Here is a 25,606-nt window from a genome sequence, read left to right as displayed (position 1 = left end):
GTATGGCTATAGTGTCTTTTTCTAACTGCTATGTTTATTAAAATAATAGGAAAATGGTTAAAAATAAATTAATACTAAAAGGCTTATTTGGAAACCAGTGGACTTGCCCATCCCCTAACTCTCTGGCTCCTCATGGGGAACCATTTATAACTCATTTATATTTGACTTCTGGTACTTACCTCCATATTTCTTACTTTTTAACTTTATTTTATATTTCAATAGCTTTATTAAGGTATCACTGATACACAAGAAACTGCACATACTTAAAGTATACAATTTTGTCCGGGGACGGTGGCTCACACCTGTAATCCCAGCACTTTGGGAGGATGAGGCGCACAGATCACTTGAGGTCAGGAGTTTCAGACCAGCCTGACCAACATGGTGAAACCCCATCTCCACTAAAAATACAACAACAACAACAACAACAACAAATTAGCCAGGCATGGTGGCAGGTGCCAGTAATCCCAGATACTCAGTGGGCAGAGACTGTGCCACTGCACTCCAGCCTGGGTGACAAAGCAAGACTCCATATCAAAAATAAATACATTAATTAAAGTATACAATTCTATGAATTTTAACATGTTCTTCTACCTGTGAAATGATCACTATAATCAAGATAACAAACATATCCATTACCCTGAAAGCGTTCTTTGTGTCCTGTTGGAATTCCTTCCTCCTATCCCTTCCTACCCCTACCACCAGGCAACCACTGATCTACTTTCTGAAACTACAGTTTGTATTTTCCAGAATTTTATATAAACAGAATCATATAACATGTATTCCTTTTGCTCTGACTTCTTTCACTTAGCATAATTATTTTGAGACTGATCCATATTGTTACATATATCAATAGTTCATTCCCTTTTTCTGTATAACTTTTAGGTTCACGAGTACATGTGCAGGTTATACAAGTAAATTGCATGTCACAGGGATTTGGTATACAGGTTATTTTGTTACCCAGGTAATAACATAGCACACAATAGGTAGCTTTTTTATCCTCACCCTTCTCCCACCCTCCACCCTCAAGTAGGCCCCAGTCTCTGTTGTTCCATTCTTTGTGTCCATGTGTACTCAATGTTTAGCTCCCATTTATGAGTGAGAACATGCAATATTTGGTTTACTGTTCCTGTCTTAGTTTGCTTAGGAAAATGACCTCCATCTCCATCCAAGATGCTACAAAGAACATGATCTCATTCTTCTGGCTGCATAGTATCCCTTGGGGTATATGTACCACATTTTCTTTATCCAGTCTACTGTTGATGGGCATTTAGGTTGATTCCACATCTTTGCTATTGTGAATAGTACTGTGATGAACATAAGCGTGCATGTGTCTTTATGATAGAACAATTTTATATTCCTTTGGGTATATACCCAATAATGGGATTGCTAGGTTGAATGGTAGTTCTGTTTTAGGTACTTTGAGAAATCACCACACTAATTTACATTCCCACCAGCAATGTATAAGCATTCCCGTTTCTCTGCAACCTCACTGGCATCTGTTATTTTTTGACCTTTTAATAATAGCCATTCTGACTGGTGTGAGACGGTATCTTATTGTGGTTTTGACTGGTATTTCTCTCATGATTAGTGATGAGAAATGTTTCATATGCTTGTTGGTCATGTGTGTGTCTTCTTTTGAAAAGTGTCTGTTCATGTCCTTTACCCACTTTTTAATGGAGTTGTTTGTTTTTTACCTGTAAATGTGTTTAAGTTCCTTATAGATTCTGGATATTATACCTTCATCAGATGCAGAGTTTGCAAAAATTTTCTCCCATGCTATAGGTTGTCTGTTATACTCTGTTGATAGGTTTTTTGTTTTTTGTTTTATTGTTTTTTTTTTTTTTTCTGTGCAGAAGCTCTCTAGTTTAATTATGTCCCATTTGTCAATTTCTGTTTGTATTGCAATGGCTTTTGGTGACTTTGTTATGAAATCTTTGCCTTGGCTCCTAGAATGGTATTTCCTAGGTTATTTTCCAGGGCTTTTACAGATTTAGGTTTTACAGTTAAGTCTTTAATCCATGTTTAATTGATTTTTGTATATGTTGAAAGGAAGAGTTCCAGTTTCAATTTTCTGCATATGGCTAGCCAGTTATTCCACAGAATATAAAATTCTTTCCCTATGTCTTGTTTTCATCACCTTTGTCAAAGATCAGATGGTCATAGGTGTGTGGCTTTATTTCTGGGTTCTCTATTCTGTTCCACTGTTGTATGTGTCTGCTTTTGTACCAGTACCATGCTGTTTTGGTTACTGTAGCCTTGAAGTATAGTTTGAAGTTAGGTGATGTAATGCCTCCAGCTTTGTTCTTTTGCTTAGTATTGACTTGGCTATTTGGGCTCTTTTTGGTTCCATATGAATTTTAAAACATTTTTCTAATTCTGTGAAGAATGTCATTGGTAGCATGATAAGAACAGCACTGAATCTGTAAAATGCTTTGGGCAGTATGGCCGTTTTAGTAATATTGATTCTTCCTATCCATGAGCATGGGATGGTTTTCTCTTTTGTTTGTGTCATCTCTGATTTCTTTGAGCAAGCTTTGTAATTCTTGTAAAGATGTTTCACTTTCCTGGTTTGCTGTATTCCTAGTATCACATTCTTTTTGTGACTATTGTGAATGGGACTGCATTCTTGATTTGGCTCTCAGGCTGGATGTTGTTGGTGTACAGAAATGCTACCGATTTTTGTACATTAACTTTATATCCTGAAACTTTGCTGAAGTTGTTTATCAGATCTAGGAGTTTTGTGCAGAAATATGTGGCATTTTCTAGGTATAGAATCATATGGTCTACAAACTGAGACAGTTTGACTTCCTTTCTTCCTATGTGGATGCCTTTCATTTCTTTCTCTTCCCTAATTGCTCTGGCTAGAACTTCTAGCACTATGGTGAATAGGAGTGATGAGAGACAGCATCCTTGTCTTCTTCTGATCTTCAAGGGGAATGCTTCCAGCTTTTGCTTATACAGTATGATGTTGGCTGTGGGTTTGTCATATATGGCTTTTATTATTTTGAAGTATGTTCCTTGAAAGCCTAGTTTGTTGAGGGTTTTTAACATAAAGGAATGTTGAATTTTATCGAAAGCTTTTTCTGCATCTATTGAGATAATCATGTGATTTTTGTTTTTAGTTCTGTCTATGTGATGAATCACATTTATTCATTTGTGTATGTTGAGCCAGCTTGCATCCTAGGATAAAGTCTGCTTCATCAGTGTGGCTTAGATTTTTTGATGTGCTGCTGGATTCAGTTTGCTAGTATTTTTATGTCCATGTTCATCAGGGATATTGGCCTGAAGTTTTTTTTCATTGTGTTCTGCCAGGTTTTGGTATCAGGATGATTCTGGCATTACAGAATGAGTCAGGGAGGAGTCCCTCCTCCTGAACTTTTTGAAATCATTTCAGTAGGAATGGCACCAGCTCCTTTATACATCTGGTAGAATTTGGCTGTGATCTATTCTTGAGCTTTTTATTACATATTCAATTTTTGAACTCATTACTGGTCTGTTCAATGATTCAATTTCTTCCTGGTTCAGTCTTTGGAGGTTGTATGCGCCCAGAAATTCGTCTCTTTCTTCTAGTGTTTCTAGTTTGTGTGCATAACGGTGTTCATAGTAGTCGCTGAAGATTTCTTGTATTTCTGTCAGATCAGTTGTAATGTCCCCTTTGTCATTTATAATTGCGTTTATTTGGATCTTCTCTATTTTTTTCTTATGATTGTAGCTAGAAGTCTGTGTATCTTAATTTTTTCAAATTACCAACTCCTCAATTCAGTCTTTTGGATGGCTTTCCACATCTCAATTTCCTCAGTTCAGCTCCGATTTGGGTTATTTATTATCTTCTCCTAGCTTTGGGGTTGGTTTGCTCTTGTTTCTCTAATTCCTCTGGTTGTGTTGTTAGGTTGTTAATTTGAGATCTTTCTTTTTCATGTGGGAGTTTAGTGCTATAAATTTCCCTGTTAACACTGCATTAGCTGTATCCCAGAGATCTGGTATGTTGTATATTTGTTCTCATTAGTTTCAAAGAATTTCTTGATTTCTCTCTGAATTTCATTATTTACCCAATAGTCATCCAGGATCAGGTTATTCAATTTCCATGTAATTGTATGGTTTTGAGAAATTTTCTTAGTATTGATTTCTATTTTTATTGCACTGTGGACTGAGAGTGTGGTTGGTATGATTTAACTATTTTAAGTTTGCTGAGAATTGTTTTCTGTGCCATGTACATAGGAGAAGAATGTACATTCTGTTGTTTTGGGGTGAAGAGTTCTGTAGATTTCTATTAGATCCATTTGATCAAGTGCAGAGTTCAGGTCCTGAATATCTTTGTTAATTTTCTGCTTCAATAATCTGTCTAATACTGTTAGCAGTATTATTCTCTCACTATTATTGTGTCATTATCTAAGTCTCTTCCTAGGTCTTTAAGAACTTGCTTTATAAATCTGTGTGCTCATGTGTTGGGTGCATATATATTTAGAAGAGTTAGGTCTTCTTGTTGAATTGAACCCTTTACCATTATGTAAAGTCCTTCTTTGTCTTTTTTGATCTTTGTTGGTTTCTAATGTCGCTTTTGTCTGAAACTAGAATAGCAACCCCTGCTTTTTTCTGTTTACTGTTTTCTTGGTAGATTTTTCTCCATCCTTTTCTTTGACCCTATGATGTCATTGCAGTTAAGACGGGTCTCTTGAAGACAGTACATTATTGGGTCTTATTTATCCAACTTGCCACTCTTTCCCTTTTAATAGGGGTAGATTGTTTACATTCAAGATTAGTAGTGATATGTGTATATTTGATTCTGTCACTGTGTTGTTAGCTGGGCATTATTCAGACTTGATTGTGTAGTTGCTTTATAGTGTCAATGGTCTATGTATTTAAGTGTGTATTTTAATGACCAGTAGTAGTCTTTCCTTTTCTTATTTAGTGCTCCCTTCAGGACCTCTTTTAAGGCAGGTTTGGTGGTAACAAATTCCCTCAGCATTTGCTTGTCCTAAAAGGATCTTATTTCTCCTTTGCTTATGAAATCTAATTTGGCTGGATATGAAAATCTTGGTCAGAATTTCTATTTTGTAAGAATTCTGAATGTAGGCCCCAATCTCTTTGGTGTGTAGGGTTTCCACAGAAAGGTCTGCTCTTAACCTGATAGGGTTTTCTTTGTAGAGTTGCCCCTTCTCTCTAGCTGACTTTAACATTTTTTCTCTATTTCCAACTTGGAGAATCTGACGACTACGTGTCTTGGGGATGCTCATCTTGTACTGTATCTCACAGGGGTTCTCTGTGTTTCCTGAATTTGGGTGTTGGCCTCTAGTAAAGCTGAAGAAATTTTCATAAACAATATCCTGAAATATGTTTTCAAAGTTGTTTTCTTTCTCTCCTCTCTTTCAGTAACACCAATGAGTCATAGATTTGATCTCTTTATATAATCCTATATTTCTTTCTTTTTTTTTTTTATACTTTAAGTTCTAGGGTACATGTGCATAACGTGCAGGTTTGTTACATATGTATACTTGTGCCATGTTGGTGTGCTGCACCCATCAACTAGTCAGCACGCATCAATTCATCATTTATATCATGTATAACTCCCAATGCAATCCCTCCCCCCTCCTCATGATAGGCCCCAGTGTGTGATGTTCCCCTTCCCGAGTCCAAGTGATCTCATTGATCAGTTCCCACCTATGAGTGAGAACATGCGGTGTTTGGTTTTCTCTTCTTGTGATAGTTTGCTAAGAATGATGGTTTCCAGCTGCATCCATGTCCCTACAAAGGACGCAAACTCATCCTTTTTTATGGCTGCATAGTATTCCATGGTGTATATGTGCCACATTTTCTTAATCCAGTCTGTCACAGATGGACATTTGGGTTGATTCCAAGTCTTTGCTATTGTGAATAGTGCCGCAATAAACATACATGTGCATGTGTCTCTGTAGTAGAATAATTTATAATCCTTTGGGTATATACCCAGTAGTGGGATGGCTGGGTCATATGGTACATCTAGTTCTAGATCCTTGAGGAATTGCCTTACTGTTTTCCCTAATGGTTGAACTAGTTTACAATCCCACCAACAGTGTAAAAGTGTTCCTATTTCTCCACATCCTCTCCAACATCTGTTGTTTCCTGACTTTTTAATGATTGCCGTTCTAACTGGTGTGAGATGGTATCTCATTGTGGTTTTGATTTGCATTTCTCTGATGGCGAGTGATGATGAGCATTTTTTCATGTGTCTGTTAGCTGTATGAATGTCTTCTTTTGAGAAATGTCTGTTCATATCCTTTGCCCACTTTTTGATGGGGTTGTTTGTTTTTTTCTTGTATATTTGTTTGAGTTCTTTGTAGGTTCTGGATATTAGCCCTTCGTCAGATGAGTAGATTGCAAAAATTTTCTCCCATTCTGTAGGTTGCCTGTTCACTCTGGTGGTAGTTTCTTTTGCTGTGCAGAAGCTCTTTAGTTTAATTAGATCCCATTTGTCAATTTTGGCTTTTGTTGCCATTGCTTTTGGTGTTTTAGACATGAAGTCCTTGCCCATGCCTATGTCCTGAATGGTACTACCTAGATTTTCTTCTAGGGTTTTTATGGTCTTAGGTCTAACATTTAAGTCTCTAATCCACCTTGAATTAATCCTCCTATAAGGAGTAAGGAAAGGATCCAGTTTCAGCTTTCTACTTATGGCTAGCCAGTTTTCCCAGCACCATTTATTAAATAGGGAATCCTTTCCCCATTTCTTGTTTTTGTCAGGTTTGTCAAAGATCAGATGGCTGTAGATGTGTGGTATTATTTCTGAGGACTCTGTTCTGTTCCATTGGTCTATATCTCTGTTTTGGTACTAGTACCATGCTGTTTTGGTTACTGTAGCCTTGTAGTATAGTTTGAAGTCAGGTAGCGTGACGCCTCCAGCTTTGTCCTTTTGACTTAGGATTGTCTTGGCAATGCGGGCTCTTTTTTGGTTCCATATGAACTTTAAAGCAGTTTTTTCCAATTCCGTGAAGAAACTCATTGGTAGCTTGATGGGGATGGCATTGAATCTATAAATAACCTTGGGCAGTATGGCCATTTTCACGATATTGATTCTTCCTATCCATGAGCATGGTATGTTCTTCCATTTGTTTGTGTCCTCTTTTATTTCACTGAGCAGTGATTTGTAGTTCTCCTTGAAGAGGTCCTTTACATCCCTTGTATGTTGGATTCCTAGGTATTTTATTCTCTTTGACGCAATTGTGAATGGAAAATCATTCATGATTGGCTCTCTGTTTGTCTGTTACTGGTGTATAAGAATGCTTGTGATTTTTGCACATTAATTTTTTATCCTGAGACTTTGCTGAAGTTGCTTATCAGCTGAAGGAGATTTTGGGCTGAGACAATGGGGTTTTCTAAATATACAATCATGTCATCTGCAAACAGGGACAATTTGACTTCTTCTTTTCCTAACTGAATACCCTTGATTTCTTTCTCTTGCCTGATTGCCCTAGCCAGAACTTCCAACACTATGTTGAATAGGAGTGGTGAGAGAGGGCATCCCTGTCTTGTGCCAGTGTTCAAAGGGAATTTTTCCAGTTTTTGCCCATTCAGTATGATATTGGCTGTGGGTTTGTCATAAATAGCTCTTATTATTTTGAGGTACGTTCCATCAATACCGAATTTATTGAGCGTTTTTAGCATGAAGGGCTGTTGAATTTTGTCAAAAGCCTTTTCTGCATCTATTGAGATAATCATGTGGTTCTTGTCTTTGGTTCTGTTTATATGCTGGATTACGTTTATTGATTTGCGAATGTTGAACCAGTCTTGCATCCCAGGGATGAAGCCCACTTGATCATGGTGGATAAGCTTTTTGATGTGCTGCTGAATCCAGTTTGCCAGTATTTTATTGAGGATTTTTGCATCGATGTTCATCAGGGATATTGGTCTAAAATTCTCTTTTTTGGTTGTGTCTCTGCCAGGCTTTGGTATCAGGATGATGTTGGCCTCATAAAATGAGTTTGGGAGGATTCCCTCTTTTTCTATTGATTGGAATAGTTTCAGAAGGAATGGTACCAGCTCCTCCTTGTACCTCTGGTAGAATTCAGCTGTGAATCCATCTGGTCCTGGACTTTTTTTGGTGGGTAGGCTATTAATTATTGCCTCAATTTCAGAGCCTGCTATTGGTCTATTCAGGGATTCAACTTCTTCCTGGTTTAGTCTTGGGAGAGTGTAAGTGTCCAGGAAATTATCCATTTCTTCTAGATTTTCTAGTTGATTTGCGTAGAGGTGTTTATAGTATTCTCTGATGGTAGTTTGTATTTCTGTGGGGTCGGTGGTGATATCCCCTTTATCATTTTTTTTGCGTCTATTTGATTCCTCTCTCTTTTCTTCTTTATTAGTCTTGCTAGCGGTCTGTCAATTTTGTTGATCTTTTCAAAAAACCAACTCCTGGATTCATCGATTTTTTGGAGGGTTTTTTGTGTCTCTATCTCCTTCAGTTCGGCTCTGATCTTAGTTATTTCTTGCCTTCTGCTGGCTTTTGAATGTGTTTGCTCTTGCCTCGCTAGTTCTTTTAATTGTGATGTTAGAATGTCAATTTTAGATCTTTCCTGCTTTGTCTTGTGGGCATTTAGTGCTATAAATTTCCCTCTACACACTGCTTTAAATGTGTCCCAGAGATTCTGGTATGTTGTATCTTTGTTCTCATTGGTTTCAAAGAACATCTTTATTTCTGCTTTCATTTCGTTATGTACCCAGTAGTCATTCAGGAGCAGGTTGTTCAGTTTCCATGTAGTTGAGCGGTTTTGATTGAGTTTCTTAGTCCTGAGTTCTAGTTTGATTGCACTGTGGTCTGAGAGACAGTTTGTTATAATTTCCGTTCTTTTACATTTGCTGAGGAGTGCTTTACTTCCAATTATGTGATCAATTTTGGAATAAGTGCGATGTGGTGCTGAGAAGAATGTATATTCTGTTGATTTGGGGTGGAGAGTTCTATAGATGTCTATTAGGTCCGCTTGGTGCAGAGATGAGTTCAATTCCTGGATATCCTTGTGAACTTTCTGTCTCGTTGATCTGTCTAATGTTGACAGCGGAGTGTTGAAGTCTCCCATTATTATTGTATGGGAGTCTAAGTCTCTTTGTAAGTCTCTAAGGACTTGCTTTATGAATCTGGGTGCTCCTGTATTGGGTGCATATATATTTAGGATAGTTAGCTCTTCCTGTTGAATTGATCCCTTTACCATTATGTAATGGCCTTCTTTGTCTCTTTTGATCTTTGATGGTTTAAAGTCTGTTTTCTCAGAGACTAGGATTGCAACCCCTGCTTTTTTTGTTCTCCATTTGCTTGGTAGATCTTCCTCCATCCCTTTATTTTGAGCCTATGTATGTCTCTGCATGTGAGATGGGTCTCCTGAATACAGCAGACTGATGGGTCTTGACTCTTTATCCAGTTTGCCAGTCTGTGTCTTTTAATTGGCGCATTTAGTCCTTTTACATTTAAGGTTAATATTGTTATGTGTGAACTTGATCCTGCCATTGTGATATTAACTGGTTATTTTGCTTGTTAGTTGCTGCAGTTTCTTCCTAGCCTCGATGGTCTTTACATTTTGGCATGTTTTTGCAATGGCTGGTACCGGTTGTTCCTTTCCATGTTTAGGGCTTCCTTCAGGGTCTCTTGTAAGGCAGGTCTGGTGGTGACAAAATCTCTAAGCATTTGCTTATCTGTAAAGGATTTTATTTCTCCTTCACTTATGAAACTTAGTTTGGCTGGATATGAAATTCTGGGTTTAAAATTCTTTTCTTTAAGAACGTTGAATATTGGCCCCCACTCTCTTCTGGCTTGGAGAGTTTCTGCCGAGAGATCTGCTGTTAGTCTGATGGGCTTCCCTTTGTGGGTAACCTGACCTTTCTCTCTGGCTGCCCTTAAGATTTTTTCCTTCATTTCAACTTTGGTGAATCTGGCAATTATGTGTCTTGGAGTTGCTCTTCTGGAGGAGTATCTTTGTGGCATTCTCTGTATTTCCTGAATTTGAATGTTGGCTTGCCCTACTAGGTTGGGGAAGTTCTCCTGGATGATATCCTGAAGAGTGTTTTCCAACTTGGTTCCATTTTCCCCCTCACTTTCAGGCACCCCAATCAGATGTAGATTTGGTCTTTTTACATAATCCCATACTTCTTGCAGGCTTTGTTCATTTCTTTTTCTTCTTTTTTCTTTTGGTTTCTCTTCTTGCTTCATTTCATTCATTTGATCCTCAATCGCTGACACTCTTTCTTCCAGTTGATCGAGTCGGTTACTGAAGCTTGTGCATTTGTCACGTATTTCTCGTGTCATGGTTTTCATCTCTGTCATTTCGTTTATGACCTTCTCTGCATTAATTAGTCTAGCTGTCAATTCTTCCACTCTTTTTTCAAGATTTTTAGTTTCTTTGTGCTGGGTATGTAATTCCTCCTTTAGCTCTGAGAAGTTTGATGGACTGAAGCCTTCTTCTCTCATCTCGTCAAAGTCATTCTCTGACCAGCTTTGATCCGTAGTTGGCGATGGGCTGCGCTCCTTTGCAGGGGGAGATGCGCTCTTATTTTTTGAATTTCCAGCTTTTCTGCCCTGCTTTTTCCCCATCTTTGTGGTTTTATCTGTCTCTGGTCTTTGATGATGGTGTCGTACTGATGGGGTTTTGGTATAGGTGTCCTTCCTGTTTGATAGTTTTCCTTCTGACAGTCAGGACCCTCAGCTGTAGGTCTGTTGGAGATTGCTTGAGGTCCACTCCAGACCCTGTTTGCCTGGGTATCAGCAGCAGAGTTTGCAGAAGATAGAATATTGCTGAATAGTGAGTGTACCTGTCTGATTCTTACTTTGGAAGCTTCCTCTCTGGGGTGTACTCCATGCTGTGAGGTGTGGCGTGTCAGACTGCCCCTAGTGGGGGATGTCTCCCAGTGAGGCTACTCAGGCGTCAGGGACCCACTTGAGCAGTCTGTCCCTTCTCACATCTCAACCTCCGTGTTGGGAGATCCACTGCTCTCTTCAAAGCTGTCAGACAGAGTCGTTTGTGTGTGCAGAGGTTCTGCTGCCTTTTTGTTGTTGTTTTTTGTTTTTTTTAGCTGTGCCCTGTCCCCAGAGGTGGAGTCTACAGAGACAGGCAGGTTTCCTTGAGCTGCTGTGAGCTCCACCCAGTTCAAGCTTCCCAGCGGCTTTGTTTACCTACTTAAGCCTCAGCAATGGCAGGCGCCCCTCCCCCAGCCTCGCTGCTGCCGTTTTGGTTAGATCGCAGACTGCTTTGTTAGCAATGAGGGAGGCTCCGTGGGCGTGGGACCCTCCCAGCCAGGTGTGGGATATATTCTCCTGGTGTGCCCGTTTGCTTAAAGTGCAGTCTTGCGGTGGGAGTTACCCGATTCTCCAGGTGTTGTGTGTCTCAGTTCCCCTGGCTAGGAAAAGGGATTCCCTTCCCCCTTGCACTTCCCAGGTGAGGCGATGCCTCGCCCTGCTTCAGCTCTCGCTGGTCGGGCTGCAGCAGCTGACCAGCACCGATTGTCCAGCACTCCCCAGTGAGATGACCCCAGTACCTCAGTCGAAAATGCAGAAATCACCGGTCTTCTGTGTCGCTTGTGCTGGGAGTTGGAGACTGGCTGTTCCTATTCGGCCATCTTGCTCCGCCCCCATAATCCTATATCTCTTGAAGGTTTTGTTCACTCTTAATCTTTTTCCTTTATTTTTAATTTCCTTTTTAATGCCAAGTAGTATTCCAAATTATATGTATACATGTATGATAATGCTTATCACTTACCTGTTGTACACTTGGGCTGTTTCCAGTTTTTACTGTTACAAATAAAACTGCTATGAACATTCCATTTACAAGTCTTTATATAAACCTAGCTTTCCTTTCTCTTGGGTAAATACCTAGGAGTGAAATAGCTGGATCATATGATAGATGTATTTTTAACTTTTTAAGTGCTTGTAACATTTTACATTCCGCACAGCAGTGTGTGAGAGTTCTAATTCCTGAATATCCACACCAACACTTGGGATGATCTTTTATTAGTCATTTCTTAAGGTGTGTAGTGATATCTCATGATAGTACCATCTCCCTAATGTAGTTAAACATCTTTTAATGTGTTCTTTTCCATTCTATATCCACTTTGGTAAAGTCTCTATTTTAATATTTTGCCCATTTCTTTACAGGATTATTTTGTTTTCTTATCATTGAATTTTGATAGTTCTTTATATATTCTGGATACAAGTCCTTTATCAGATGTATGCTTTACAAATATTTTCTCCCAGTCTCTGGTTTGTATTTTTGTTCACTTAAAAGTGTCTTTCTAGGAGCACACATTTTTAATTTTGATGAAATCTAATACATCAATTTTCCTTCTATGGATAGTGCTTTTGGTGCCATATTGAAGAAATCTGCATAAAGCAAGGTCACAAAAATATCTCTTATCTTTTTTTCTCATACTTTTATAGTTTTAACTTTTGCATTTAGGTCCATAATCCTTTTTCTGTGTTAAATGTTGTGTATGTTGTAAGATGTGGCTTAAGGGTTTTTGTTTGTTTTGCATATGATTGTTCAATTATGTTAGCCCCATTTCTTTAAAAATTGGCTGGTTTTTCTCTGAATTATCTTTGCATATTTGTTGAAAATCAGTTGTCCATATGTATGTGGGTCTATTTCTGTACTCTGTCTTTCTTGTCTATTTTTAAACAAAAAACAAAACAAAACAAAAAAAAAACTGTTTGGATAACTCTGGCCTTATAATGAGCCTCTGAATAGGTAGTTTTAATACTCCAACTTTGTTCTTCTTTTGTAAAATTGTTTACACTATTTTAGGACCTTTACATTTCCACAAGAATTGTAGAATCAGCTTGTCAATTTCTACAAGTAGTCTACTAGGATTCTGATTAGGATTGTATTGAATCTAGAGATCCATTTGCTGATACTTGACATGTTTATTAGGTCTTTCAATGGATGAACACAATGTATCTTCCATTTTTTAAGTCTTCTTTAATTTCTCTCTGCAGGGTTTTGAAGTTTTTTGTGTACAGATCTTATATATTTTTCTCGGGTTTATATATCTTATTTTTATGCTATTTCTCAATGCCAGTATATATAATGAAGTTGACTTTGTATACTAATCATGTATCCTGCAAACTTCCTAAAATAAGTTTAGTTTGTTTGTAAATTTTGTTTGATTTTGTTACATAGGTAATCATGGCATCTGAATATAAATAATATTTTACTTCTTCTTTTTCAATCCGGGCATCTTTTATTTCTCTTTCTTACTTCAGTACACTGGCTGGAAACTCCAGTAAAACATTGAATAGAATTGGTAAGGGAGAACATCCTTATTCTTGATCTTAGGGGAAAAGTGTTCAGTCTTTCACCATTAAGGACAATATGTGTTTCATAGATGTTCTTTATTCAGAATGTTATCTTCTATTCTTAATTTGTTGAGAGATATTTTAATCAGGAATGAATGTTGAAATTCTGTAAAATTTTTTTAACATGTACTGGGAATATTATCTGGTTTTTCTTTTTATGTTTAATATGGCAACTTATAGATTTATTTTTGAATGTTAAACTAACCTTGCATTTCTCAAGTTAATCTCTCTTGGTAATAATACAACATTCTCTATATATTGATGGACTTGATTTGGACATTTTTCTTTACAATGTTTGCATCTATATTTAAGAGGGCTATTGATTTCTAGGTTTTTTAAAATTTTATTAATATCTCCTTTCTAAATCTGTTGTTTTCTTTCTTTTTTCTTCTTCTTTTTTTTTTTTTTTTTTTTTTGATTCGCTCTTGTTGCCCAGGCTGGAGTGCAAATACATGATCTTAGCTCACTGCAACCTCTGCCTTCCAGGTTCAAGCGATTCTCCTGCCTCAGCCTCCCTAGTAGCTGTGATTACAGGCACCCGCCACCACACCCACCTAATTTTTGAATTTTTAGTAGAGACGAGGTTTCACCATGTTGGCCAGGTTGGTCTCAAACTCCTGACCTCAGGTGATCCGCCTGCCTCGGTCTCCCAAAGTGCTGGGATTATAGGTGTGAGCCACCGCACCCAGCCTGCTTTCTTATAATATCTTGGTCTTGTTTTGGTGTCAGGGTAATACTGGCCTCACAGAATGTGTTACGGAGGATTCCGTTCTCCACACTTTTCTGAAAAAGTTGGTGCATAACTGATATTATTTTTTCGATAAAAGTTTTGCACAAGCCATCTGGGTCAAGACTATTCCTTGTAGCAAAGTTTTAAACCATTTTTAACTATCAATTCTATATCTTTAGTACACATTATAGTTATTCCAGTTATCCATTTCTTCTTGAGCAAGCTTTAGTAATTTGTGTATTTTAAGGAATTTGCCCATTTAAGTACTTAAATTAACTTAAAGTTGTTTTTAATATTCCAGTTTACCTTTTAATACCTACAGAATCTGTAGTAATGTCACCTCTTCTATTCCTAGTATTGGTCATTTGTCTATTTTCCCCACTGGTTTTGAGAAATTATGATGTTTCTTGTGCTTAGAATGTATTAAGCATAAATCTATGGCTTTATGGTTTTCAATACACTTGGAAAATTTCTGGTCATTATTTTCTCAGTAATTTTTTCTGTTTCTCCCTCTCACTCCTCCTCTCGGGGAACGCCAACTATTTATCTAGTAGGTTGCCTGAAGCTTTCCCACAGCTCATTGAGGCTCTTTTCATTTTTAACATTTCTCTTTCTCCCTATGTTTCATGTGGAATCATTTCCAATGTTATATTTTTAAATTCACCAATCTTCTCCTGCACTGTTTAATCTGTGTTAATTTCCTCCAATGTATTTTTCACTTCAGACATTGTAAATGTTTTCATCTCTAGAGGTTTAATTTTGGTTTTTATATTTTTACCTCTCTCTACTTAACTTTTTTAACATATGGAATAAATGTATAACCATTTTAATGTCCTTTTCTCTAATTTTAATAACTGTGTCAGTTCAGATTCAATTTCCATTGGTTAAGTTTTCATCATGAGTTCTATTTTTGGTTCTTTTTTGCATGTCTACTAATCTTTGATGGCATTCTAGAAATTGTACATTTTATCTTATTGGGTACTGGATATTATTATATTCCTATAGTCTTGAGCTTTGTTCTGGGTGCAGTTAAATTACTTACAGTTTCATCATTTTAGGTCTTGCTTTTAAGATCTGTTAGGGAGGACAAGAGCAACATTTAATTCAGGACTAGTTATTCCATATTACTGTGGCAAGACTCTTTGAGTGCTTATGAATTATGAGGTTTTCTGTTCTGACCATGCATGCAGGCACTATTCCCAGCCCTATGTGAGCACCAGGCATTGTTCCCTCTAATTTTCTCAAGTAGTTGCTTCCCTGACCTCTGGCAGTTTCACGTGTCATTGATTAGGTCTACTGAATGCTTGTGTAGAGACCTGCCACAAATCTATGAAGATCTCTGTCTCTGCAGCTTTATCTTCCCTGGTAGTTTATCCTAAATACTGTAGCCTACATTGGTTCTCCAGACCTTCAACAGCATCTCCTCATATCAGAAGTCTGCCAGGCTCTGCCTGTATTCCTCCCTATCTCCCCTCTCCAAGGTCTGGAAACTCAAGAAAATAAGTTGGTAGAATCGTAGGGCTTACCTTGTGTGTTTCTCATCTCTCAGGGATCCTTGTCCTTCATTGCCTGATGTCCAGTGTCCCAAAAACCATTGTTCCATATATTTTGTCTAGTCTGATTCAGCTATTTCAGGCAAGCTGGTGCTGTGGTTTGAATGTCCCCTCCAAAACCCATATTGAAATTCAATTGCCATTGTAACGGTGGTGACATCTGGAGTCTTTAAGAGGTTATTAGATAATGAGGGCTTTGCCCTAATGAATAGATTACTGCCATTATCACAGGGATGGATTAGTTATTGTGGGAATTCAGCCCCCTTTCTCTCTCCATCTTGTGCTTTCACTTGCTCTTCTGCCTCCACCATAGGATAATAATGCAGCACAAAGGCCCTGGCAAAATGCCAGCCCCATGATCTTGGACTTCCCAGCCTCCAGAACCATAAGCCAAATAAATTTCTTTTCGTTATAAATCATCCAGTGTGTGGTATTGTTAAGGCAACATTAAGTAGACTAAGACAGATGGTAAATCTGGTCCCTATACTCCATCTTGCTTAGAAGTAGAAGGCTGTGTGTGTGTGTGTGTGTGTTGTTGTTGTCGTTGTTGTTCTTTTCAATTTCTTGAATGTGCTTATTTATCATTTATTAAATTCACTTTTCATTTTTAATGGAGGCATTTAATGCTTAAACATTCATTTTTGTAGGGTTCTAGCCAATTGTGACAGGTTTGAAACGTGATTTTCTCCTGTTCCTTACTTTTAAATTAAAAAAAAATTAGATTACATTTCCTGTATATTCTGATGGTTGCTTTTAAATTTCTATTGTTTTGGGTGTTTTGTTTTGTCTGCCTTTTTTGCTGTTTTTCTGCTGTTCATTTTTTTTGTACTGCATGTGATTAAAGAATAAAGTGTATTGGGTTTATTTTCTTCTGTAATTTATTGAGTTTTTTCTCTCAAAGTTTCAGTTAACTGACATTTTCCCTAAATCCTACAAATAATGTGAGTTCCCATTGTTGTGTATATACTTTCTCTCTCTCCCCATCTATTTATATAGATGCACATACATATATGTGTGCATATGATTATGTTAATTTTGCTACTTACTATCTCTATTTTGTTACATCTCATGTTGAGTTTCTTTACATCTTAAAATAATTATTAGGTATATTACCAGATGTGGGGTTGCACAATGAGGGACTATCAGGGAACACTGTACACTGGTGATAAAAGTCACGGTAATAAGGTCATATTTTTCTATGATCTAAATTTATCTTTTCTGCCAAAATTAAACTTTGACATTTCCTCATGAACAATTAAGGCTTCCACAAAAAGTTATTTCTGGTATTCAAACTAGTAAATATTCAATGTAATTTTTATATAAGTATATGAATGATTTATACAATTCAAAGGCAAACTGTAGACTGCAAAAGATTGAAATAATAAAACTACGGAAAAAGAAAACATTTTTCCTTTGCCATAATACTTACCTTAATGGGCCCAATGTGGGGAGATCCTTTAATTGTTGCAAGTATGACTTGAGACTCTTCTAACTGAGCTGATATGTCATCTATAGATGGTATTATGAAGATAGAGTACATCTCTGTGTGGTGAAGAACTAAATGCAAAGGAGTAATGTTCCAAAAATCAATAATCTTAAATAGCATTTTTTCAAGAGCAGCTTCATTAGTTGCTGAAGTTGACATATCATTTATTTCATTTTCATACTGAAACATCTAAAATGAACAAATTATTCTTTAGTATCCAGTATAGCAAATAATTCCTGATATGTCTAAAATGGAAATTTTAAATGCATGTTTTGAAAGGCACATCAAAAATATTGAAGATCTAATTCCAGTTAGGTTTACATCCTTACCAGCAACTTTATGGTCTAACCTTCACGACATATCCCTTTGCACTTTAAAATCATCCTAGTTCACGTTTTTCATAATCAGTGAAAATTTCCAACTTTCCTCTGATTCTAGCCAGTTATAAAGAGTGTATACCTTCTGTATATGTGTAGGTGGTATTATTTCCTTCAGCATTCTTTCCTCTCCCCTAATGCCAACTGCTGAATTACTTTGTGACATGCTTTTACTCTCTACAATATTCTTGGGATATATTCACGTAAGAAAATGCAACTCTGATGGATCCCGATTTCCATGGCTTCCATTTCTTTGCCTCATTTCTTTCAGGATACATGTTTCTTAAAATACATTAGTGGAGTATATACAGACCTTCTTACCATGTGCATTGACCTGCAATTCCTATAGGACAAGATCCTGATATAAGATCTCCAGAGTCACTCACCATAATAGAGATACTCAGAGACCTTCTCATCTACACATCTTAGAATTAACTAGTTGGGCTTATTGTTTTATAGCTGGTAGGTAAGACTCTGCCACCATTCCTATATGTCATCTCTATGGTGTTAAAGAATAATGCCCAATCCCTATGTTTTAGTAATGCAACTCAGTGGGGATTATGAACAGATATGACTAGTTTTTATCATTTCTCTTATATGCTTGCCAAAGATGAATTGTAAGGATGGTGGGATCAGTTACTTCTTATGGCCTTAAGTAACAGTTTTGGAAAAGAAGCCTACCTTTTGACATAGATTATTCAGTCAAAGGCAGATAAAGAACTATAGAACCATCAAAGTTCGTGCCTAATGCTAACATTATGAGATTGCTAAAAACTAAATCCAGACACTGATAATGTGTAAAGCAAAATTTCAGTGAAGTGAATCTAGCCTTGTCAAGTCTTTATGGTCAAAGTATGGGACCTGACTGACAAATAGTCAGATCTTCCAACTGACTTGATAATAGCTGGGTGGTTTCAGCTGAATTTTGATGGTTATAATTAATTATCTAACTTCATTATAAAGCATATGGCTTTCCAAAGTGAAAATTATCAACCATAAAATGATTGATAAGTGTTCATCATATGCATACCATTGAGTTCTTGCTCTTAATTTACTTCATGAAATGCTTTTCATGTGGTAGGTTTTTCAGAGCCTGCACAACATCTTGGACAAAATGGTTGCCATATAACTGCAAGCCATCATACTTTATTCATTTAATAGAACTTCTAATATGACCTATCTTGGAAAGTCTTGCAGCATGACCACCACCTCTGGGTCAATCCTCCAAAATGCAAGTTTTAATAAATGAAGACTGAGTTTCTGGGCCAAATCCTGTCCATTTTGGCATCTACATTATACTGGATACATTATCAAATTTCTACAGGATGACCAAAATCATCCAGGAACTCTTAGAGTTCACTTGAAATTACCAGCTGATTGCCTCCTTATCCCTTCTATTATTACAATTATCTTCAAGAAGAAGAAGGGGTTCCTCTAACTCCTCACAGCAGTATTTCAAAGGCTGAAGACCTTGCTCACTTTTGTTCACATGTCAAACTGTCCTAATTGGGGCCCTCTAAAAAATGCATGGGTCTTCCTTTTTAAACTATCTATTAATGTTAGACATGTAATAGCTGATTGGAACCCTTTGAGTTATTACAGGCCACCATCCCCATGTAGGCCACCAGCTGCTATCATATGTACCTATCTACCCTAACTTTTATAGCTCACTGCTACATTTAGTCTGAAAAATTCTCACCCTTTATCTAACTTACCCAAGAATAGTTCCAATAACCCAAGACTGGAAATAAATACCACTCAAATTGTGCTAGATTTTATGCATGCTGATTTGAAATAAATTCATCTGTTGGTATTTGCTCTTATGCTCTGACATCATCTAGCTATCTTGCTGAATTCCCCTTGGCGTGTATATCAGTTGGGCATGTATATCATCAGTGAGGAGGCTCTAAGATGAGATATTTAGATACGATGAGGATTATGAAGAAGATTCAGAATTATTTCATGATTTTTAGTGTAAACAATTGGAAGAATGGAGCTACCATTAACTGAGATAAGAAACACTACTCTTCTGAGGAAGAGTAGAATCTGGGAGATGGAGAATGAAAGGTGAATGTTTTTGACATGTTTTGTTATGTTTTTGACATATCTCAACTTAGACATATAAGTTGAGATATTGAATAGGAAATTGCATATGTGAATTTGGAGTTCAGGAGAAAGTCGAGATTAGGGTTGGTGATAAAAAATAATCTAATTTTTAAAAATGAAAGTTGTTTTTTAAAAAATTCTTCTTTTTAAATTCTTAAAAAAAAGTGTCCATGTTCCTCATTACAACAGATCATTTAGTAGAGAATTACAGGAACAAAATACGTGTTTTGATTACATTATATGTTGTCAGCCATGAAACATTAATGAAGCTTATTGCAAGTTAGGCATGAAAATAGAAAATTTTTAATCATGGAAAAATTGAAAAAAGTATTTTTTATAATAAAACTTACATGGAAAGTCAAATAGTTGTTTATTATGCATTTTAAATATAATGTCAAGTTATATATATGTTAAGGTAGGGCAATTCTTAGATGTCTTAACATATTTTCAGTTTACATATAATGAATACAGTGGTTTTGATATTTCCATTCCTAGAAAATATGTTCTGTATTAGTAGTACTGTTAAATAATGAAGCACTAATTTCATTTGTCATACATGAAAACCAGTATTACTGTTTTTTAATCACCTAAATAATAATGGAATAATTAATAGCTTACCCAGCATCTCCAATTAAATAATTTCCTATCACCTATTATTCTATAAACATACTATTATTTTCCCAGGCACTCATAAACTTCCTTTCCTAATTCCTATGCATTGTATATTTACTTGCCTATTTAAAATTGGCCCATCTGGTATTTCAACCTATTTTTTTAAAAAACCATTTTTATTTACCTTGAGAGCTAGAAGATTCTCTACTTTACAGTTTTTATCAAGGGGAACTGACTTCCCAATAGTCTCCTGGAGAGCCTCCCAATGCCTTGGCTTGAGACAGGGATTTCCCAGAGCTATAATGATAGGCAGCTCTTGTTTAAACTCTGTTACCACTTGCTTAAGATGTGTCAGCATATCGCTTTTAGGTAAACCTATAAATGACAAGGGGTCAGTAGGCTTACAATATGTTCATTATATTTTTTAAACAAAAAAATTGAGAAAATAAGATTTTTTTCTTTAAAATTTGTTAAACACTACTTTATCAATTATTAAACTACATTAAAATAACATGAAGCAGTGAGCTTTATTAACATCACCCTTCCATGAGAATCAACTATGCATTAAAATAAAGAGAAATAGTTATAAAGACTGGTGACTAAAGCCTAACTATCAAAACCAAATTATCTTAGAAAATTTGATACCAGGAGTGGCCAGCTACCACAGGTTTCCCAGATTTTCCCTGACATGATAAATATACAGACAAATGGGTACACACGCACACACACACACGCGCGAGCACACACACACACAAACACACACACTCACAGCACAAACATTCAGAAGACTATCATAGATTCTGGGTATTTATTTATTTAATTAACATCTTAACATAGCAAGATGAGGTCTTGCTATGTTGCCCAGAATGGTCTCAAACTCCTGGCCTTGAATGATCCGCCCACCTCAGCCTCCCCAAGTGCTGTGATTACAGGCATGAGCCACTGTACTCAGCTGGTTTGGGTTTTTTAAAATTTTGGTAAGTATGGAAGAACATCAAGGGAAAAAATATACCATCACTACGATTTCATTAAAAAATACTTCAACACCAAAATGTAGGAAATGTAGGTGACAGCTTTGCCACAGACCAGCACTAGTCTGTCCTCTGCCATTGACAAACCACTGAAGTACAGGATTCAAAACCTATGGAGTGGAAGATTCAACTCTTACAATCTTTTTACTCAACTTGTAAAAGAAAGAGGAGGGGGCCAAAGTTAGGGACTCAGGAGAACTGAAAACTTCACCCAGACACTCAAAAAACCAATTTGTATACATGGGGCTTGTTTTATAAAGCCATATTAAATAGTAACATGTTTTTAAGACCTGATTAAATAAAAAATCAAGAGTGTAACTTTAGTTTTGCCAGTCTCGACTTTGGCAAACAGCAAGATTTTATCTGGGGAACCATGGGTAAAAGAAGGTATCATCTAGTTGTTACTTTACTGTTCTCCAAAGCATATATATAACAAAATATTAAGAGGAGATGCACACAATGAGTGTTATGTTAAAGAGACTGCGATTTGCCCCCAATTGTTCTCTTTTCTAAACTTCTGTGCTATTGTTATGTTTCTTACATAATTTTAAAACAACTGAAATAAAGTGTTTTTCTGGCTTTTCTGGAGAAGAAATTTTAGTTTAAGGTATAACTGAGTGATAGGGGAGAAGTCTTTTAAAAAATACAAAGATATTCTCTTGGCCAGGTGAAACAAAATCTCCCTTTTGGAAGGGATATGATCTTACAGAAATGTTCTCACAAAAAGCAGTATCTTTGCACTGGCAAGATTTCAAATTTTATAATTAAAATAAAATAAACCTCTAAAAATTACACGGTTTACCCACTGCCCAAAAGATAATGATTATGCAAATGGTCCTTTATCATCAAAACATCTCCGACCAGTGCCCTAAGAAGGGCCATACTCAGGGTGAGGTACCTGGGGTTCTATGCAGGGAACCAACTTTTAAAGGACATAAAAATTGTTAATTATTTAATAAAACTTTTTTGACAAGGACTTAATTTCTTTTTTGCTTCAATAAAATTCCTACCTATACTCCTGTACTGTAGCTCTAGCCATAATAGTCAACCCCTGAGAACAGGTAAAGAAACAAGCCAAGGATAATGCTCTTGATGTCCAAAGGCCATTTGGTATATAGATCTAGGTGGGAAAATTTGAGAAACATATTTTTACCTTTTTCTAATACCGAGATCATGTGCATCAGTTTTGAAACATTTTTCTGTACTGATTCTACATCAATACTTTGAAGAGAACTATTCCTCCATTCCCAAGAGGCTTGCCTCCACTCCTCTTTTGCTTCCCATAATTTTTTCCTCAAAGTCAAGTCACATTCAATGTCAGAGATCTCTGAAAGCAAAATCTGTGCAATTTCTTCCACATTAATAGAATGCATATGAGATTGAGAATCACTGAAACAATCCTGATAGCTTGAATATGCTTTAGCTTTGTTAGTTAAACTTGCAGCTTCCCCTGAGAGAGTCTGGATCATTTCCATTGCCGTTGACACTTGAGTACCAGCACATAACAAAAGAGGAGTTCTTATCTAAAAAATAAGAGTAGGACTTTCTAAGAGAAATCAGTATGTCTAGAACATACCTGTTTTACTGGCAGTGAAAGCATTTTAGTACATAATCTAGGCTTTTACCTGATAAGTGAGTGAAACTGGAACTATCATTACCATTTTGCCCAGACAAAGATAAAGACTGGCCCAGAAAGATTTCAGGGGGTTTTAGTCCTTTTTATGCCATGAGCCCATTTGGCAGTCTCTTGAAGCCTATGGTAAAAGTCACCAGCCATGCTGCTGTTTGTTTCCTACATTCACTCATAGTTGAGAAAATGCTAAGTTCCAGTTAGAAATTAGTGAAACTAGAGATGTAATTTTACTTCCCATTCAAATTCACAAATCACCAAAATTCTGTCTGTGAATCCCAGTTTAAGAATACTTGTATTAAATTGTTTAGCCAAAATTCCACTGAAAGCAAATACCCAAATGCCTGGATTTATGAGACTAAGGTCAAGTTTTTAATTAAAAAAATAAAAAAAAGAAAGAAAACCTAAACACTTACCTTGGCTTTTAAATTGCTAACATCAACACGTAGACTACTGATACATGCTTCCAAGTTATCTCTGAATTTAGTTAAAGCAGTGTCTTTATTTACTATACTTAACTTCATAGATGATTTTAGTTGACTAAACTTAATATGAAGAACTTGGAATATGGCAATTTGCTCTTCTGAAATATGGATCTGGTGATGGGTTACAACAGAATATAGCTGAGAAATTGTTAAGTACTCTTTTTCTAATTTAGATATTTTTGAGGAAATTGCATTCAAAAAAATAAAATGCTCCACGAATTCTTCTATTTCAGTGGGATCACATTCCAGCTGCTGCAATGATGATTCCACAACCTGAAATCAACATGTCAATTATAATTGTGTAATGACTTTTCACCATTTTGAAAGACCAATTATTCTTTTTAATTTCTCTTACTTATGTAAGTCTAATTTCAGAAAATAATAAAAACATCATATATTAGTCTGTTCTCACACTGCTAGAAAGAACTGCTTGAGACTGGGTAATTTGTGAAGAAAAGAGGTTTAATTGACTCACAGTTCCATAGGCTGTACAAGAAGCATGGTTGGGAGGCCTCAGGAAATCTACAATCATGGCAGAAGGTGAAGGGGAAGCAAGCACATCTTACCAAGGAAGAAAAGGGGAGAGAGAGAGAGAGACAGAGAGAGAGAGAGAGAGAGAGAGAGAGAGAGAGAGAGAGAGAGAGAATGAATGTGGGAGTGCTACACACTTTCAAACAACCAGACCTCCTGAGAACTCCATTGCAAGAACAGCAAACAACCAGACCTCCTGAGAACTCCATTGCGAGAACAGCAAACAACCAGACCTCCTGAGAACTCCACTGTGAGAACAGCAAGAGGGAAGTCCACCCCCATGATTCAACCACCTCTCACCAGTGCCCCTACTTCAGCATGTGGTGATTACAATTTGACATGAGATTTGGTTGGGGACACAGAGCCAAACCATATCACATAATCTAGACATAATTCTAAGTATTATTTAAGTACTGGGGCATTAACACGACCAAATCCTTCTACTGTTAACAAAAGGCACTTGAATGTATCCCACATATAAAATAAATGCTATTAAGACATAAAATAAGTAAATTGTGAATAACAATTTTCAAGAAATGTAATATAAATGGCAAATTATGACTGAAATGTGAACAGTGAATAATAATTGCTATAACTTTTTGAGCATGTATGTGATAGGTTCTTTAGGTACATGATCATACTTTATTCAGATAGTATATTTGCTAATTAGGTATTTTTTTCTAATTTGCGCAGGAGGAAACTGAGTCTTAGAGGGATTTATTGTATCAAGATCAGAAATGTAGTAAGTTACAGAACTGTGATTCAAACCCAAATTGATTCCAGATCTCATTATTTTCCATCATACTTACATCTATTATATTTATAACCTCCATACTTTTCAAAGGTGCATATAAATTACTCCCTAATTACTCCCTAATGCTTGAAGTAATTGCATTTCTGTGCTGGAACTACAATTTTGTCATATTTTTTCATGTTTCAAGAGCTCTTAAGGAGTATGACTGCATAATTTTATGTAATTTTGGTATGAAAGTCAGCTCAATTTTTAATCTTCACAGCCTTGAATTAATTTCATATATGTATGTGTCTAATGTGATATTAAAATAAATGTTCATGCAAAAATCACAATACACAAAAGTTTATAAGATGGAAAAGTTTATCAGATGGTGAACTATTATTCCATTACCGAGAGATTACCATTGTTAATCCATCAGAAATTTTATTATGGGGTATGTGTGTGTCTCTTTGCCACAGAGTTTATATTAAGAGGCCTTAAAATCAGAGAAACTTATTTTTGATCCCAGCCTCAGTATTTACTAACTGCATGAACCTAAGCAAATAGCTTTATTCTAATAAACTTATTGTCCTCATCTGTACTTTGGAGATCAAATAAAATAATTTAGTAATGGACTTACAATGTACCTGGCACATGGAAGGTGCACCAAGAATGATCATGTCAGTAGACTGAGTAAACATAACTATTTAGACTCCAATACAAATACTAATCAAATGACCCCAAAATTTTAAAATATGTATTTATATCACAAACAATGAAATAATTCCAATCTCATATAAACCAAGAGAATATAAAAAGGTAAAATATACCCAAACTTCATTTATGACACTAGCAACATATTGATACCAAAACCAGATAAGGATGGTAAAAGAAAATTATAGATGATTTTCACTTATAAACATAAATACAAAAATCTTAAAAATAATATGTATGCATGTATATGCACATGCTGGTAAGGTAAATGTATCAATTTGGATGTGAGATTACCCTTAGAAAGTCAATTAA

General features: G+C 36.3%; 1 protein-coding gene across 2 annotated transcripts in view; it reads right to left on the bottom strand.

Annotated features, from left to right (window-relative positions):
• Nucleotides 1–25,606, bottom strand: part of DNAH14 (dynein axonemal heavy chain 14) — a 575,377-nt gene that overhangs the window by 403,840 nt on the left and 145,931 nt on the right. For both annotated transcript variants that reach the window (XM_030936505.1, XM_030936506.1), the window contains 4 exons: nt 23,248–23,589; nt 22,355–22,724; nt 20,355–20,545; nt 17,019–17,264 (listed from right to left, as the gene is read on the bottom strand). In XM_030936505.1, coding sequence (XP_030792365.1) covers nt 17,019–17,264; nt 20,355–20,545; nt 22,355–22,724; nt 23,248–23,589 — 1,149 coding nt within the window. The remainder of the gene's footprint in view (nt 1–17,018; nt 17,265–20,354; nt 20,546–22,354; nt 22,725–23,247; nt 23,590–25,606) is intronic.

This window comes from Rhinopithecus roxellana, chromosome 8 (assembly GCF_007565055.1).
Source record: "Rhinopithecus roxellana isolate Shanxi Qingling chromosome 8, ASM756505v1, whole genome shotgun sequence".
Classification (NCBI taxonomy): domain Eukaryota; kingdom Metazoa; phylum Chordata; class Mammalia; order Primates; family Cercopithecidae; genus Rhinopithecus; species Rhinopithecus roxellana.
Note: the sequence above shows the minus strand (reverse complement) of the source record. Positions and strands in the feature narration are given on the sequence as shown.